General features: G+C 38.4%; 1 protein-coding gene across 2 annotated transcripts in view; it reads left to right on the top strand.

The window, feature by feature from the left end:
* Positions 1–17762, top strand: part of LOC106089804 (prion-like-(Q/N-rich) domain-bearing protein 25) — a 63373-nt gene that overhangs the window by 33943 nt on the left and 11668 nt on the right. The window contains exons 1-2 of one of the 2 annotated variants that reach the window (XM_013255796.2): positions 5458–5624; positions 15460–15876. In XM_013255796.2, the coding sequence (XP_013111250.2) occupies positions 5561–5624; positions 15460–15876 (481 nt within the window). In that variant the 5' untranslated portion in view covers positions 5458–5560. Of the gene's footprint in view, positions 1–5457; positions 5625–15459; positions 15877–17762 lie in introns of those variants that run through there. The other variant, XM_059363341.1, reaches the window with a different exon arrangement.

Genomic DNA, 17762 nt, shown 5'->3' with positions numbered 1-17762 from the left:
AATTTAAAAATTTCTATTGAAAAAAAAAAAACAAAAAACAAAATAAAACAATTAAAAAGGCGTTAAGTTCGGCCGGACCGAACTTTGGATACCCACCACCTCGGGTATATATGTAAACCACCTTTTATCAAAATCTGGTGAAAATTGCATACCTTATCTCCCATAGCAGTTATATGGAAATATGATCCGATTTGGACCAAATACTAATAAGTACAAGTCATTGTTCAATTGTGTATAACAAAATATTGGTCTTTTTAGTAGCTATATCTAAAAATTAAATGATCTGACCCATATACAAAATGGATGTCGAAAGGTCTAACAAAAGTCAATGTGTCAAATTTCAATTAAATCGGATTATAAAAGCGCCTTTTATGGGGCCTCGATTTTAAATCGAGATATCGGTCTATATGGGAGCTATATGCAAATCTTGATCGATCTAGACCAAATTGCAGAAATATGTGGAGGGGCTTAAATTAACTCTGTGTCCCAAATTTCGGCAACATCGGAAAATAAATGCACCTTTTATGGGCTCAAAACATTAAATCGAGAGATCGGTCAATTTGGCAGCTATATTCAAATCTGGACCGATCTGTGCCATAATGCAGAAGTATATCTAGAGGCTTAATTTAACTCCCTGTCCCAAATTTCGGCGACATCGGACAATAAATGCGCCTTTTATGGGCCCAAGACCCTAAATCGGAGGATCGGTCTATATGGCAGCTATATCCAAATCTGGACCGATCTGTGCCAAATTGACGAAGGATGTCGAAGGGCTTAACACAACTCACTGTCCCAAATTTCGGCGACATCGGACAATAAATGCATCTATATCCAAATCTTAACCGATCTGTGCCAAATTGACGAAGAATGTCGAAGAGCCTAATTCAATTCATTGTCCCAAATTTCGGCGACATCGGACAAAAAATGCGCCTTTTATGGGCCTAAGACCCTAAATCGGAGGATCGGTCTATATGGCAGCTATGTCCAAATCTAGACCGATCTGAGCCAAATTGACGAAAGATGTCGAAGGGCCTGACACAACTCACTGTCCCAAATTTCAGCAAAATCTGATAATAAATGTGGCATTAATGGGTCTAAGACCCTAAATAGGAGGATCGGTCTATATGGCAGCTATATACAAATCTTTACCGATCTGAGTCAAATTGACGAAGTATATCGAAGGGCTTAACACAACTCACTGTCCAAAATTTCAGCGACATCGGACAATAAATGCGCTTTTTAAGGGCCCGAAACCTTAAATCAAGAAATCGGCCTATATGCCAGCTATATACAAATCTGGACCGATCTGGGCCAAATTGACGAATAATGTCGAAGAGCTTAATACAACTCATTGTCCCAAATTTCAGCAAAATCGGATAATAAATGTGGCTTTTATGGGCCTAAGACCCTAAATCGGAGGATCGGTCTATATGGCAGCTATATGCAAATCTGGACCGATCTGAGCCAAATTGACGAGGTATGTCGAAGGGCCTAACACAACTCACTGTCCCAAATTTCGGCGACATCGAACAATAAATGCCCCTTTTATGGGCCTAAGACCCTAAATCGGAGGATCGATCTATATGGGGACTATATGAAGATATAGTCTGATATAGCCCATCTTCGAACTTCGAACCTGCTTATGGACAAAAAAAATAATCTGTGCAAAATTTCAACTCAATATTTCTATTTTAAAAGACTGTAGCGAGATTTCAACAGACAGACGGACGGACATGTCTAGATCGTCTTAGATTTTTACGCTGATCAAGAATATATATACTTTATAGGGTCGGAAATGGATATTTCGAAGTGTTGCAAACGGAATGACAAAATGAATATACCCCCATCCTTCGGTGGTGGGTATAAAAAGGTATTGATTAATATATTGGGTTGCCTAAAAGTAATTGCGGATTTTTTAAAAGAAAGTAAATGCATTTTTAATAAAGCTTAGAATGAACTTTAATCAAATATATAATTGCCATTTTGTTCGATAACCTTTTGCCATTTTCCTGGCAAATTTAGTATTCCACGCTCATAGAACTTCTGGCCTTTATCTGCAAAAAACTGAACCAAGTGCGATTTTATAGCCTCATCATTGCCGAAAGTTTTACCATTTAAGGAGTTCTGCAAAGATCGAAATAAATGGTAGTCTGATGGTGCAAGGTCAGGGCTATATGGTGGATGCATCAAAAGTTCCCAGCCAAGCTCACTCAGTTTTTGACGAGTGACCAAAGATGTGTGCGGTCTACCGTTGTCCTGGTGGAATATGACACCTTTACGATTGACCAATTCTGGTCGCTTCTCCTTGATGGCTGCATTCAATTTGACCAATTGTTGACAGTAAACATCCGAATTAATCGTTTGGTTCCTTGGAAGCAGCTTAAAATATACCTCACCCTTCCAATCCCACCAAACAGACAGCATAACCTTCTTTTGGTGGATATCAGCCTTTGAAGTGGTTTGAGCTGGTTCACCATGTTTGGATCATGATCGTTTTCGACTAACGTTGTTGTAAACAATCCATTTTTCATCTTCAGTTATGATTCGTTTTAAAAACGGATCGAATTCATTGCGTTTAAAGTGCATATCACAAGCGTTGATTCGGTTTGTTAAATGAATTTCTTTCAATACATGTGGTACCCATATTAAAATTGACGCCAAACAAACAAATGTAAACAAAATTTCGCGCACTTTTTTTCTAATGCAAGCTAAAAGTAACAGCTGATAACTAACAGAAGAATGAATGCAATTACAGAGTCACCAGCCGTTGAAAAAATTTGTCAACGCCGACTATATTACTACTATATTACCGACAATTACTTTTTGGGCAACCCAATATTTATTCAGTGGTGAACTGAACCAAGTGCGATTTTATAGCCTTATCGTTGCCGAAAGTTTTACCATTTAAGGAGTTCTGCAAAGATCGAAATAAATGGTAGTCTGATGGTGCAAGGTCCATCCACTTAAACACACATTTACATACGTCTTCTATTTTTATACCCACCACCGTAGGTATATTCATTAAGTCATTCCGTTTGGAACATATCGAAATATCAATTTCCGACCCTACAAAGTATATATATTTCGGAACGTCGTAAAATTCTTAGACGATTGAACGATGTCCGTGTGTCTGTCCGTCCGTCTGTTGTAATCACTATAGAGCCTTCAAAAATAGAGATATTGAGCTGAAGTTTGGCACAGATGCGTCCTTTTGATGCATGCTGGTTAAGTTCTTGAACGGGCCAAATCGGACCCTATTTGGATATATCTGCCACATAGACCGACCTGCCGATAAAGGGTCTAATGCCCATAAATGCTTTATTTTTAATCCAATTTCGCTGATATTTTAAACAGGGGTAGTTTTAGGCCTCCCAACATCTGACGTAAATATGGTTCAGATCGGGCAATTTTTATATATAGCTGCCATATAGACCGATCTCGCGATTAAGGGTCTGAAGCTCATAAAAGCTTTATTTTTTAACCGATTTTGCTGAAATTTCAAACAGAAGGTTATTTTAAGCCTCTCGACATCTGGCCTAAATATGGTTCAGACCGGACTATATTTAGATATATCTGCCATATAAACCGATATCCCGATTAAGGTTCTGAAGCTCATAAAAGCTTTATTTTTTAACCGATTTTGCTGAAATTTGAAACAGTGAGTAGTTTTACACCTACCAATTTAAGACCCAAATATGGTTCAGATCGGACTATACTTAGATATAGCTGCCATATAGACCAATCTCCCGATAAAAGATCCGAAGCCTATAAAAGCTCTATTTATTACCCGATTTCGCTGAAATTTTAAACAGTGAGTAGTTTTCGGTCTCCCGACATCCTTCTCAAATATGGTTGGGATCGGACTATGTTTAAATATAGCTGCCATACAAACCGATCTCCTGATAAAGGGTCTGAACCCCATAAAAGCTTAATTTTTTAAACGATTTTGTTGAAATTTGATACAGTAAGTAGTTTTACGCCTCCCAAATATGGCTCAGATCGGAATGTATTTAGATATAGCTGTCATATAGACCGATATGCCGGTTAAAAGTCTGATGCTCAAAAGCTTTTATTTCCCGATTTTATTGAAATTTTAAATACAAAATTCATCAGTGACTTATACTTATTAGACCACTCAATGTCCGTGCCGAATTTGGGTGCATAAGTTATCCAATTTTCACCCGATTGTGTCGAAAGTGGATTTACATATATGCCCGAGGGGGTGGGTATCCAAAGTTCGTCCAGGCCGAACTTAATGCCATTTTACTTGTTTCTTCTAACATCCCCTTCATAATTAAGCAGCAAGCCTGCTACTCTGAAATTGCAGAACTACTGCTGTAATAGCAGCACTACTGCTACAAAAGCACCTAAATTGACTACTAATATCAGCAGACAGTGTTTGCTATTTTCAGCAAACTTTTTCTATGAGTGTAATGTAGCTATGGTCGGAGAAAGAATGCTCTATAGAGACTCTCCAATCCCGAACTTCATCGACTAGATTTTCCGAACCTATTGTCACATCGAAAACCTCCTCCCTAATCCTATTAACAAAGCTAGCGGTGTTACCAATATGGTAACCCCTTTAAAATATACACGACTTTGCAGCTTGACAATAGTTGACTCAAGTCCTTTTAAGCTAATTCTGATGGAAGATGCAAAGAGGAAGTCTAAAACTCCGATGGAAAGATCAAGTGGTGAAATACATCTCGAAAACAGATGGCTGCTAGTGACTGATAACTTTTTGATTTTTTTCTTCCAACTTAGTATCATAACATTTTGTTCTACTTTCCTGTGCCCAAAATTTTGTAAAAGTGATTCATAAATTGTAAAAGCTGTACAGCTAGTTTCCACTTGCTCATGATACTTTAATCGAATTAATTATTAAAATCAAGAACATTTTGAGAATTGAAAAGATAGCAAGAACGGATACATTATATACATGGAACTTTCTTGGGGGCATTGGGCTGTCGCCGACATTGTCGTAAAGATGATTAATTTTTTTTTATGGTTCCTCGATTCGATGGGAATTCGAACAGGTGTTCACAAAATGTGGTGCTTGAAAATCGTGTGTTTTAGGCAGGTGCTCACTCTGCTCCATAAAACTATGTGAATGAGTGGGCAAGCGATAAGCGGCGGAGATGCGAGTTGCAAATGTAGGTAGTGAAGCTCAAGAGGTACGCGGCCGATAATCAATGATTAGTTAATAAACAAAGAAATATACAAACAAACACTACTTTTACCAAATACCAACAAAGCGCCCAGCTGAAACTAAAAGCGGCCATAGAGATTACAAATCCCAACACAAATGCCAAATTATAAATGTGTCCAAAATTTTTGTTGTAATTTTTGGTATTAACTTTCGCAAATGTCGTTGATAAGATTGGATTCAAAATCGAAATTCAATGAAATTGTTAATACAACCCACCTGTGCCACCTTCAATTGGCACTCAGTTGCATTTTATACATCGGAGAAAGTGGGGGAAATATAATTGCTATCAACCATAGCAGACAAAGTTGGAAAAAGACTACAATTTTGTGAAAGTGAAAGTGAAAGTGAAAAATGTTGTCTTTAAAAAACTTAAATATCCTTCATATTTCTGTGGTCATTTGTCTCTTAGCAACAGGTTTGTTAATACCATGTCCATGTCCACAACAAATTTATTCTTTCTATTAATAATAATGCGAAGGACGAATTCCTTAATACGTGCCACAAACAAAACATTTTCCAGTGAAACCAGCTTTTGAACTTGAAAACATAGGCGAAGAAAGCATGACAAAGTGTTTACTCATACATATTTTTGAAAATCACCTACGTACAGTGGGATAGATAACAAAAAATAAAACGGCAATATCTAAGGTGTTAACCAGATAATAAGCAAAATTTCGAGTACCATAGGGTTCCGGGTACAAAAATTTTGTCTGAATTATAAAGGCTCGCGAACAGAAATTTAGGTCCTTATTGCCAAAAATCCGATTTTTTACTATTTTAGGCAATATCTAAGGTGTTAACCAGATAATGAGCAAAATTTCGAGTGCCATAGGGTTCCGTGTACAAAAATTTTGTTTGGATTATAATGGCGCGCGAAAATATATTTTGGGTTCTTTTTGCCCAAAATCTGATTTTTTACTATTTTAGTGTGGGTATTGCGAGTTAAAAGGGTAGTTTATTTAATAAATTTCTTCCCAAGATTAAAAAGTAAATTCGGACGAATGGTTTACATGTAAGTGAGCTATCTACAAACAGCCATAGTCCCCAACTAAGGCCATTTTATCCATACGCAAGTTCAGTTCTTGAAAATGGCTGTCATATAGACCTAACCCCTGATTTGAAGTCTTGAATCCATAACATCCCAAATTTGCTGAACATTTTGTCAGCGAGTTAATGTAAGCCCCTTGTCATTCTCTCCTAATATAATCTAGATTGGACTATATTTGGGTATATCTTATTTCGTTAAAATTTAGAGCCTATTACCTTTTAAACCGCAAAATCCTGACCGAATATTTATAAGGTAGTTACATATTTGGATATAGCTGTCATATAGATTCGGGCCTATAAAAGGCGTATACATTACCTGATATCGACGATATTTGGAATAGTGAGTAAGTTTAGTCCCGTCGACATTATTGTCCGATATGGTCTGATCAAACCACGCACAAAAAAAATATCGTTTTCAATTAAAAAATTTATCGATTCAATTATTTTTCTCTTCTTTTCTGCTACCACAATCGTGATTGAAAATTTTCAATTAAAAAATAAATTGATTCAATCATTTTTTAATTGAATCTTAAAAAATTCGAAATTTCTAAAAATTAAATTATTTCTAGATTGGATCAATTAAAAATTAATTGAAAATTTCAAAGGTTTCAATCGTTTTCTAATCGGATCGATCAAAAAATTAATTGATAATTCCAAGAATTGAATCATTTTTTTAAATGAATTCGAATTTTTTTATTTGAAAATTTTTTCAATTCATTTTTCCAAAAACTGTGGTTCATGTTATCATTTTCGTGATTGAAGCATTTTCAATAAATATATTTATTGGTTCAATTAATTTCGTGATTGAAACCAATTTTCTTTCTTTGTATGTGGATCGAGCTGCATATAGACCAATCCGCTTAATAAACTTCTTTGATTAACAAATTTTAACAAAGTTTAGATAAGTTCCACATCGTGACGGTGGCTTCAGGTTAGCATATCTGCCCATGACGTTGATAGACTGAGTTCGAATCCTGGCGAGAACATCAGAAAACAAGTAAGAGCGTGCTAAGTTCGGCAGGGCCGAATCTTATATACCCTCCTCCATGGATCGCATCTGTCGAGTTACAAGCGCGGTATCTCTTTTTAGGCAAACAGAGAATGTTGAATAAGAACTGTTATGCTATTGGAGCTATATCAAGTTATAGTCCGATTCGGACCATAAATGAATGCTGAACATTGCAGAAGTCTTTGTGTAATATTTCAGTTCATTCGGATAAGAACTGCGCCTTGTAGGGGCTCAAGAAGCAAAATTGGGAGATCGGTTTATATGGGAGCTGTATCAAGCTATTGATCGATTCAGGCCGTTGTACAACATTTCTTCAAAATCTTAAAAATTTAAGATGTTCAAGCCATGTCTGCCCATACGTCTGTTGAAATCACGCACCATTCTTTAAAAATAGATTCATTGAGCTAAAATTTAGCACAGATCCTTTTTGTGTCCATAGGCAGGTTAAGTTAAAAGATGAGCTATATCAGACTATATATAGCTCATCTAAATATAGACCCATCTGCAGATGTATGGACTTAGGCCCTTAAAAGACGCATTGATTATCCGATTGCGTTATGCTTTTCGACATCCATGGTCTTTATGGTTCAAATCGGTCTATATTTTAATATAGCTGCCATATAGACCGATCTCCCGTTTTAGATCCTTGGGCTCATGAAATCAAAGTTTCTTACCCGATTTCGCCGAAATTTGGCATCGTGAACTGCGTTAAGCTCTCCGATATCCGTGCGTTATGCTCTTCGATATCCACATAATGGTCTCGGTCTTTCTATATTTGGATATACCTGCCATATAGACCGATCTTCCTACTTAAGGTTTTAGTCCCATAAAAGGCGCATTTACTAGCCGATTTGGTTAAAAATTGAAACAATTAGCTGTTCTTCGTTCTTCGACATCCGCGTTCAATATGCTCCTGACCGGTCTATATGTGGATATCGCTGCCGTATAGACCGATCTCCCAATTTAAGTTCTAAAGCCCATAAAAGGCGCATTTATTATTTGATTCCGCTTAAGTTTGACATAGTGATCTATGTTAGACTTTTTGACATCCGGTGCTCTATATGGTTCAGATCGGCCAATATTCTGATATTGCTGGCATATTTAAATTTAAGCTAAATTTTGTTTCTATCCTTACACTAGCCCAAATTAGGGAACGCTCCACCTGAAAGGGCAAGCTGACTGACTGGGACGGCATGGATATCAAATGAAAGGCAGCTTAAGATAGCTAAGGTTTTTGTTAGAGTATGCATTTAGACTCACCTACACAATTTACTCCATTGTGAGATTATGCGATTGAACCCGCCAGATCGCTTTAAAAAGCCTAATAGCTTGTCCAGTCATTCAGACAAGTCTTTAATGAAATGTGAACCTAAAGAGGAACTTTTACAGAGGAAGGCTTACTGCCAAAGTGAAACACATGCAGCAGATGTTGAATGGCTTCCTTGGCGTCCTCACCGCCTCAGCGGTCAAGAGAAACTTTTTAAACGAGAAATATGTTCCCTTAGCCATTTCACTTCTTTAGCTACAGGAATCTCCTCTTAAATCCAAAACAGAGATCGGGTAACCTTTTCGATATACCGAAATCCTAGTTTCCCTGAGTGGAGGCCACCGCAGCGCAGATGGTTTTCGGCCTCATTGAAGTATTATAACATCAACGAATTTGGGCTCAAATTTCTCATCAGTTAGGATCCGAAAGAGGCTATTTATGGTTCTTGTTGTTTTTGTACCAGTGTGTTCAGCACCCTAAGTGCTGTCGGCGAGTGACGTGAGGACCTTGTTTCTACTTTTGAGTTTATCGCAAATTGCTGTGGCATGTGAGGAGAACTTGCAAGAGCTGTCAAATGTGGCACCATTTGGGACACTTTATGGCCGGAATTGACACTCAGTCGACCATCACTTTCAACTATTAATGATGGTCAACCATAGTAGTTGTGATTAAATGCCCCTGGTGGCGTGCCCCGACCCATTTTATCTTTTAACCTTATATCATGGGACCCACAATTCATCCACTTACTCCTCAACATATGTTTTATATTCAGTCGCTATGGACCGTGCCCATGTAGTGCTGATTTAAGATTTGGAACAATGTGTGAGTTCCTCCATTGTTATAAGCCAAATATCTTGACATCGTCAAGATGTATATTTGGCTATACATCTTGACAAAATATACATCTTGACATATTATACAATACATCTTGACATCAAGCGAATTTTCTATTTGACTGACAACATTGTGGTGGATGGTTCATACCGATCTTCCCAAGATTGGAAAGCTGCCTGTATCTGAGCAACTCACTAGGCGTTCTATAGCTTATTGTGTCCACTATACGCTCCATTGTTTTGAAGAAAAATGAAGTAAGGCTGATATGTCTATAGTTCATTGTTGCCGCACAACTTGTCCTGCCGGGCTTTGGTATGAGCACAACCCTTACATTCTGCTAGGCATTCAAAGTATACGTGACTGCTAGATACTAAAGACTGTCAGCCTGAATTACAGCGAGCGGATGGGCCGCCAGATGGTCCGATGCCCTGTGACATAACCCCTGATGAAGATCGTTGTTTCCGAATTCCGTTGTCTCCGTGTGTCCCTTCGTATTCCGTGCAAATTTCGTTTTAATCAGAAGCCTCAAGAGGTCCCTCGCTGTCTTTGCTCTTACTCTCATCTCGTCTACTACTTTCAGTATGGACATGGGGTTTTGAGAGAAACTTTCACAATCTGGCAGCGTTATTAACGCCATCGACTTGTTTGCAGAATAGCTTTTAGGAGGTACGTTTCGCCGCTCTAATTGTATTTCTTGATCCGTGTGTAATACGCATTCCAAAAAACTGTCACTCTTTTATAAGCTTTGCTATATAACGAGCTCTATTTTAAAGTCGGCGGATCACTTTCGAATCTCCCCGGTCATCCAGTGTTTTCTGGTGCTGATTTCTTTCTCTTTGACATTGTCGTCAATGTCTTCTATGTTTGGGCAATTCAAACCACTTTGCCAAAATCTGTCTTTGAGTAGTTTTCCGAATTCGATCCTGTAGGTTTTCACTTTGCTTCGGATTCCGCACTGTCCATGCCTTTTTAAACCTAATGTAAAAATGGTCCTAGAAGAAGGGTTCTATAAAGATCCCACAATCCTGCATCTCATCGATCAGACGTTTCGAACATATTGTCACATCTAAAGCCTCCTCCCTAATTCTGTTAACAAAAGTAGCTTTATTACCCCTAATTAAATATTATTTGGGAAGGAACAGGGGCGAACTTCTCACATATCAATGATTGCTGTCCGATTCAAGTTTATACCCAATGATAAGGGGCCTCTTTGTATAGCCGAGACCGAATGGCTTGCGACACCTCTTTGGGGAGAAGTTTTTTCATGGCTGCCATACCAAATGGTATAGTACCTCATGAATGTCGCCAGCATAAGGAGGAGATAACCACCACTGAAAAGTTTTTCTGATGTTCTCGCCAGGATTCGAGCATCGCAGGCACTCAGCGTCATAGGCATACAAGCTAACGTTTGCGCCACGTTGGCCTTTGAATACCAACATTTGTTTCCTGAAAATCAAAAAAGAAAGAAATTAAAGCCTTCCCATATGACTAATGTTCATTAGTAGTGTAAAAAGGAATTTCGAATTAAAATCACTCCATATTAAAAGTCGCCACAACATTACTATCTATCGTAGATAGGAGGCGATAAGAAAACCAAAATACATGTTTCAGTTGTAACTGGAAACATCTGTTCGATTTGTGTAGCACCCCTCTCTCATTATAGATGGAGCCACCAATGATATTTCACTCAAATTACCCATCCAAAATAAAACTTGTAATGCAGGTGAAATAAATTTCTATGCCAATAAACGCAACACGTCTAAGCGAGTAGTCCGCATTCCACTCCATGTGAACGACATGACTTTCCCTCTGCCCCAAGCGTAAATTACTGTCAATGACAAAACAAAATATGACGAACAAATACTCATTTGTTTCAATTTTGGAACAAGAGAGAAAATAGTGTAAGAGAGAGGAAGAGAGAGAGATGGAGAGGAAAAGGGAATAATTGAAAACCCCATGGCAATACGGAAAGGGTAACGCGTATTATGGCACTCTTCCAGGACAAATGAAGTCGTGTTGTCAAGGTCAGGTCCTTTCAACTTTGTTATGTACTGTTCGTATTTTTCCTTTGGCCAATGACTTTGAATATTAAAACTCGGAGTGTCGCAATGCCCTGCTATTGTTTACACAGTTCTTAAGCGTATATGTATATGAAATTGTGTATTTAAGAACACTTGAAACATTAGGGTGTAGCTTTTAACAAAAATTGGTCTAATGAATAAGAATTTTTAAAACCGCAACTATACAAATGGGGAAATAACCTTTCTGAAAGAAAGGTTATTTCCCCATTTGGAAATAACCTTTGGAATGAAGCCCTCATTCCATTTGGAATGAAGCCCTCATTTATCAGAGACTCTTCCGTCTGTTTTTCATTTTTTTTATACCCACTACCAGAGGAACTTTTGCAACATTTCGAATTATCCATTTCCGACCCTAAAAAGTATATATATTCCAGATCGTGGTAAAATTCTAAGACGATTAAACGACATCCGTATGTCTGTCCGTCCGTCCGTGTGTCCTTCAGTTCTAATCACGCTGCAGTCTCAAAAATTGAGATATTAAGCTGAAAGTTAGCACAGACTTGAATTTCTTTCTTTGGAGGCCACCGTTGGCACATATCAGCCTATAACGCTGAACGCCTGGGTTCCTGGCGAGAACACCAGAAAAAATTTTCAGCGGTGGCCTAATGCTGGCGACATTTGTGTGGATTATTCCGTTCTGAAACTTCTCCCCAAAGAGATGTCGTACTGCGTCACGCCGTTGGACTCGGCTATTAAAAGGACGCCCCTTATTATTGAGCTTAAAAATTTTAATCGGACAGCACTCAGTGATATATGAAAAGTTTGTCCCAGTTCCTTAGTGGAAAGTTCATGGGCAAATTTGCATTTTTTGTACTTCTTTCACAAGCAGGAAAAGTTAGAATGAGCTAAATCGGACTTTATATGGATATAGCTGCCATATAGACCAATCTGCCGATTTAGGGTCTTTAGCCTATAACAGGCTCATTTATTGTCCGATCTCACTGTAATTCGGCACAGTGAGTTGCACTATGCCCTCGGACATCCGAACTGAATAAAGTGTATATCGGGCAATATTTGCATAAAACTGCCTTAAAGACCGACCTGCCGATTTAGAGTCTCAAGTCCATAACAGGCTCATTTATTATCCGATTTCGCTGAAATGTGGCACAGTGAGTTGCACTATAGTCTCGAACATCCGAACTTAATTTGGTCCATATCGGGCTTTATTTACATATGGCTATCATATAGACCATTCTATCTTTCGATATAGCTGTCATATAGACCGATCTGCTTCGGATTCAGGATCTTTAACCCAAAACAGTCGCATTTATTACCCAACTTCACTGAAAGTTAGAATAGTGAGTTTTGTTGGGCTCGTTGACATTCGAACCGCATATGGTCCAAATCAAGCCATTTTTGGATATTGTTATCATATAGACCGATCTGGCTTTTTAGGGCCTTAAACCCATAAGAGGCCCATTTATTACTCGATTTCACCTAAATTCGGATCCGTGAGTTGCACTAGGCATCTAAGTGCCTGAAATAAATATGGTCCAGGTCGGAGCATGATCTTATATTGCTGTTATATAGGCCGATCTGCCGATTTAGACTATTATGCTCCTAAAATCCTCATTTATAACTCGATTTCGCTGAACAGTGTGTTGGAATGGACCTCCCGTTGTCCGAACGGAAGATGATCGAGATCGCACCATATTTCGACGAAGCTGCCATATAGACCATTCTGCCAAAGGCAAAAGGCGCATCTATTATCCCATTTCTTTGAAATGTGGAACAGTGAGTTGTAATGGGTGCCCCGATATCGAAACCGAATATGGTAAAAACTGCTCAAACTTCCAACCTGCCTATAGACAAAAAAAGAATTTGTGAAAGGTTTCAGTTCAATAACTGATTTTTAAACCCTCCACCATAGGATGGGGGTATACTAATTTCTGTTTGTAACTACTCGAAATATTCGTCTGAGATCCCATAAAGTATATATATTCTTGATCGTCGTGACATTTTATGTCGATCTAGCCATGTCCGTCCGTCTGTCTGTCGAAAGCACGCTAGCTTTCGAAGGAGTAAAGCTAGCAGCTTGAAATTTTGCACAATACTTCTTATTACTGTAGGTCGGGTAGGATTGTAAATGAGCTATATCGGTCCATGTTTTTATATAGCTGCCATATAGAGGGCGCAATTCTTATCCGATTATAATGAAATTTAGCACGACGTGTTTCGCTATGACTTCCAACAACTGTGCCACATATGGTTTAAATCGGTTCATAACCTGTCATATAAACAGATCTGCGGTCTTGACTTCTTGAGCCTCTAGAGTGCGCAAATCCTATCCGATTTGGCTGAAATTTTGCACGAAGTGTTTCACTATGACTTTCAACAACTGTGCCGAATAAGGTTTAAATCGGTTCATAACCTGATAAAGCTGCCATATAAACCAATCTGGGATCTTGACTTCTTGAGCCTCTAGAGGTCGCAATTATTATCCGATGTGCCGGAAATATTGCACGACGGATCCTCTCATGACCATCAACATACGTGTTTATTATGGTCTGAATCGGTCTATAGCCTGATACAGCTCCCATATAAATTGATCTATCTATTTTACTTCTTGACCCCCCAAATTCTTATTCGTATTGGCTGACATTTTACACAGGTCTCCAACATATAATAGAATTGTGGTCCGTACCGGACCATATGGTGATATCGCTCTAATAGCAGAGCAAATCTTTTCTTTTATCCTTTTTTGCCTAAGAAGAGATGCCGGGAAAATAACTCGACAAATGCGATCCATGGTGGAGGGTATATAAGATTCGACCCGGCCGAACTTAGCACGCTTTTACTTGTTAAAGATAGTAGAGTGATTTCAACAGACAGACGGACTGGCGGACAAATGGTCGGATGAAGGGCCGGCTTTCTAGGATCGCAAATGGATATACCACCTTCCTTCGGTGTTGGATATAAAAATAAGAGTAAAAAATAGATTTTGTGTAAATAGAAGTATTTTCTTCTATTCGATGGAGAGGTTTTTTCATTACTACAATTTCATATGCTATTTGTGTTAGTCCATATTGCCTTGAACCTATTCATTCATAAACTGTATATAAGATTTATTGCGACGATGAAATAGGTATTCGTGTCGGCCTCCTTTACATTGGTATGCCTGTCGTGTCGAGTAGGTTTCTGTTTTGATTTTTTTTTTATTTTTTTTTTTTTTTTTTTGTCAGACAAGTGTTTTTCATTTATCAACTGAAAGTGAATGTCTACATCACGAAATGCCACAGCACATCGAAATGTTTACCCAACTGTAAAGTAAGCATTGAAAATTAAGTTGTGTTTAAACGATTAAAATGGAAATTATTACCTTGACATAGACTAAGGTATTACAATTTTTCAAAAAAGATACCCCATAGCTTAAGTTGATATGGCTGAACGCAGTTGAGTCCAAATATAAGGATCTCATACGAACGAACGGTGTACTTAACAATGGGTCTAGCTCTTCTCCCTTTTAGCGTTGCATACAAATGCACAAAGTTATAGTACATTGTACCACAATGGTGGTGTACGGTATAAAAAAACCACACATTTTTAACCATTCCCAACAATCCAGTGGCGTAGACTATCTTAGTGGCTAAAGTGTCATTAGCACAATACATACATACATATGTATATTATTTGTATGTATTGATTGACATGCTTCCAATCGTATTGTTTCTTATCAATCGCTTTTATGGACGATAATCAAACCCGTATAAAAGAATTAAACACCTGTTGGGCCAAAAGATATTTACCATGAGTAATAAAATTTTTGTTGAAAACCAACTGAATGGCCAAAAATAAAAACCTACCCTGCCACATTGAGCAGCAATAGCAGTGGTAGCATTAGCAAGCAAACAATGACATAGCAAATCATCATTATCGTAGATACCATACCGCTGACCTGAAAAGAATTGTTCCATTCCACTGCCCACCAGGCCAAATGCCCCATATCAATAGAGATACCTGCGAATGCTTATAACTTATCTGGGCTTATCTTTTTTTTCTCACTCTTATTCAGGTTCAAACACTTTCAGCTGGCCATGTGAAGGGGATGCCGACTGTTCGGCCCAGGGCTCAAAGTGCAACATCGCCTATGGTCGATGCGAATGCAATGACGCAGAGAGCGTCTTCTCCAGCAACTTTACACAATGCCTGAAGGGGTCACTCTATGGTGACGAATGCGAAGAAAGTGTTCAATGCAATCTTATGCCATCGGGAACCAAATGTAAGTCGGGGGTCTGCGCTTGTGCCGATGATGAAACCTATGTACGCGGTCGCTGCCGTCAATTAAATGGTCTCAATCAATACTGCGACACCGATCTGGACTGTTACTTTGCCTACGATCGCAATTCGGTCCAATGTGAAGATAATCTTTGTACTTGTGCCAATGGATATTATCATAGACATGGCAACATATGCCGTCGTAAATCAATGGGTAAGTTGAACATGTCTAATTTTGAGATTTTTATACCCTCCACCATAGGTCAATCTGATTGTAACTACTCGAAATATTCGTCTGAGACCCCATAAAGTATAAATATGATCGCCGTGACATTCTATGTCGATCTAGCCACGTCCGTCCGTCTGCCCGTCCGTCCGACTGTCTGTCGAAAGCTTGCTAACTTTCGAAGGAGTAAAGCTAGCCACTTGAAATTTTGCACAAATACTTCTTATTAGTGTAGGTCGGTTGGGATTGTAAATGGGCCATATCGGTCCATATTTTGATATAGCTGCTATATAAACCGATCTGGGGTCTTAACTTCTTGAGCCAATAGAGGCCACAATTTTAGTCCGATTTGACTGAAATTTTGCACTTGGTGTTTTGGTATCACTTCCAATAACTGTGCTAAGTACGGTTCAAATCGGTACATAACCTGATATAGCTGTCATATAAACCGATCTGGAGACTTGACTTCTTGAGCTTCTAGAGGGCGCAATTCCTATCCGATTTGAATGAAATTTTGCATGACGTATTTTATTATGACTTTCAACCACTGTGCCAAATAAGGTTCAAGTCGGTTCATACCCTGCTGCCATATAAATCGATCTGAGATCTTGACTTCTTGAGTCTCTAGAGGTCACAGTCATTATCCGATTTGCCTGAAATTTTGTACGACGGGTTCTCTGATGACCATCTATATGCGTGTTTATTATGGTCTGAATCGGTCTATAACCTGATACAGCTCCCACATAAAATGATCTCTCTATTATACTTCTTGAGCCCCCAAAGGGCGCAATTCTTATTCGAATTGCCTGACATTTTACACGGGTCTCCAACATATGATTTGAGGTATCCAGTCATGTTAAATATTCTCTACATAGTGGTGTCGCCATGCGGCACGCCGCACATTGGAAGAAAATCGAAAAAAATACTAGTAAAAAATATGCCGTGTGCGAACGGGTAGAGATATCTCTTTAAAATTTGAAATGGTTTCAGCTAAAGTGTTAGTGAGATTTTTCACAAAATTTCAAGACCAATGACGGTTGTTCGGGTGCCTTTTAGCAAGTCCCTTAAGTAAGTCATCTCGGTATTTTAATAATTTGTTGGGGCTGTCAAATATTCTTTTATGGCAATCCGCTGATTTGGAAGTCCGAACAATTTTTCGAAATACCGAGGTTAGCAAATTTAGGGGCCTGTCAAGAGGCGCGCGGACCGTCTAGGCCCTTGAAATTTTGCTCAGCTCTAGCCATTTCAAATTTCAAACAAATATCTTTACCTGTTCTCACACGACATATATTTTACTAGTTTTTTTTAGATTTTCGCCCACTGTGCACCGTTCGTACTCGGCTTAAAGATGGAGGCCCCTTATCATTGAGCATAAACTTTAATCGGACTGCACTCATTGATATGAGAGAAGTATCACCTTGTACCTAAATTAGACCTGAACAAATTTTTTCGATAAAAAAGTGGATTTTCAACGAGATGTCACAGAGCACGAATAATAAATTTCAACGATTTGCAGGCTTTCCCCTTTTTGTTTTTCTGAATATATGCTTATTGCTTATGCTAACAATGAAACTTATCCGGCAGATGGTTGGCGGTTAGTAACTTATATTCCCGATAAATTCAAACAGATGGTAATACACAATCAGCTGCTTTTTGTTAACCGATTGCTGCGTAATATTAGGTGTGTTCGCGTACTTTTCCATCAACAATTTGCAAATAAATATTTGAAGGAAAGTAAAAAACTTTTGCTGGGAAAACCTCCATCAGAAAATTGCAACCTCTCATTTTCAAAACTCCCCAAATGTTTTTCACTCTCCCAACAGTTATTTTGCAGAACGAACGACTTAAAAATTTTGCAAATTTTTGAGTACGCG

Source organism: Stomoxys calcitrans, chromosome 2 (assembly GCF_963082655.1).
Source record: "Stomoxys calcitrans chromosome 2, idStoCalc2.1, whole genome shotgun sequence".
Lineage (NCBI taxonomy): Eukaryota > Metazoa > Arthropoda > Insecta > Diptera > Muscidae > Stomoxys > Stomoxys calcitrans.
The sequence above is the reverse complement of the archived record's forward strand: the minus strand, read 5'-3'. Positions and strand labels throughout refer to the sequence as shown.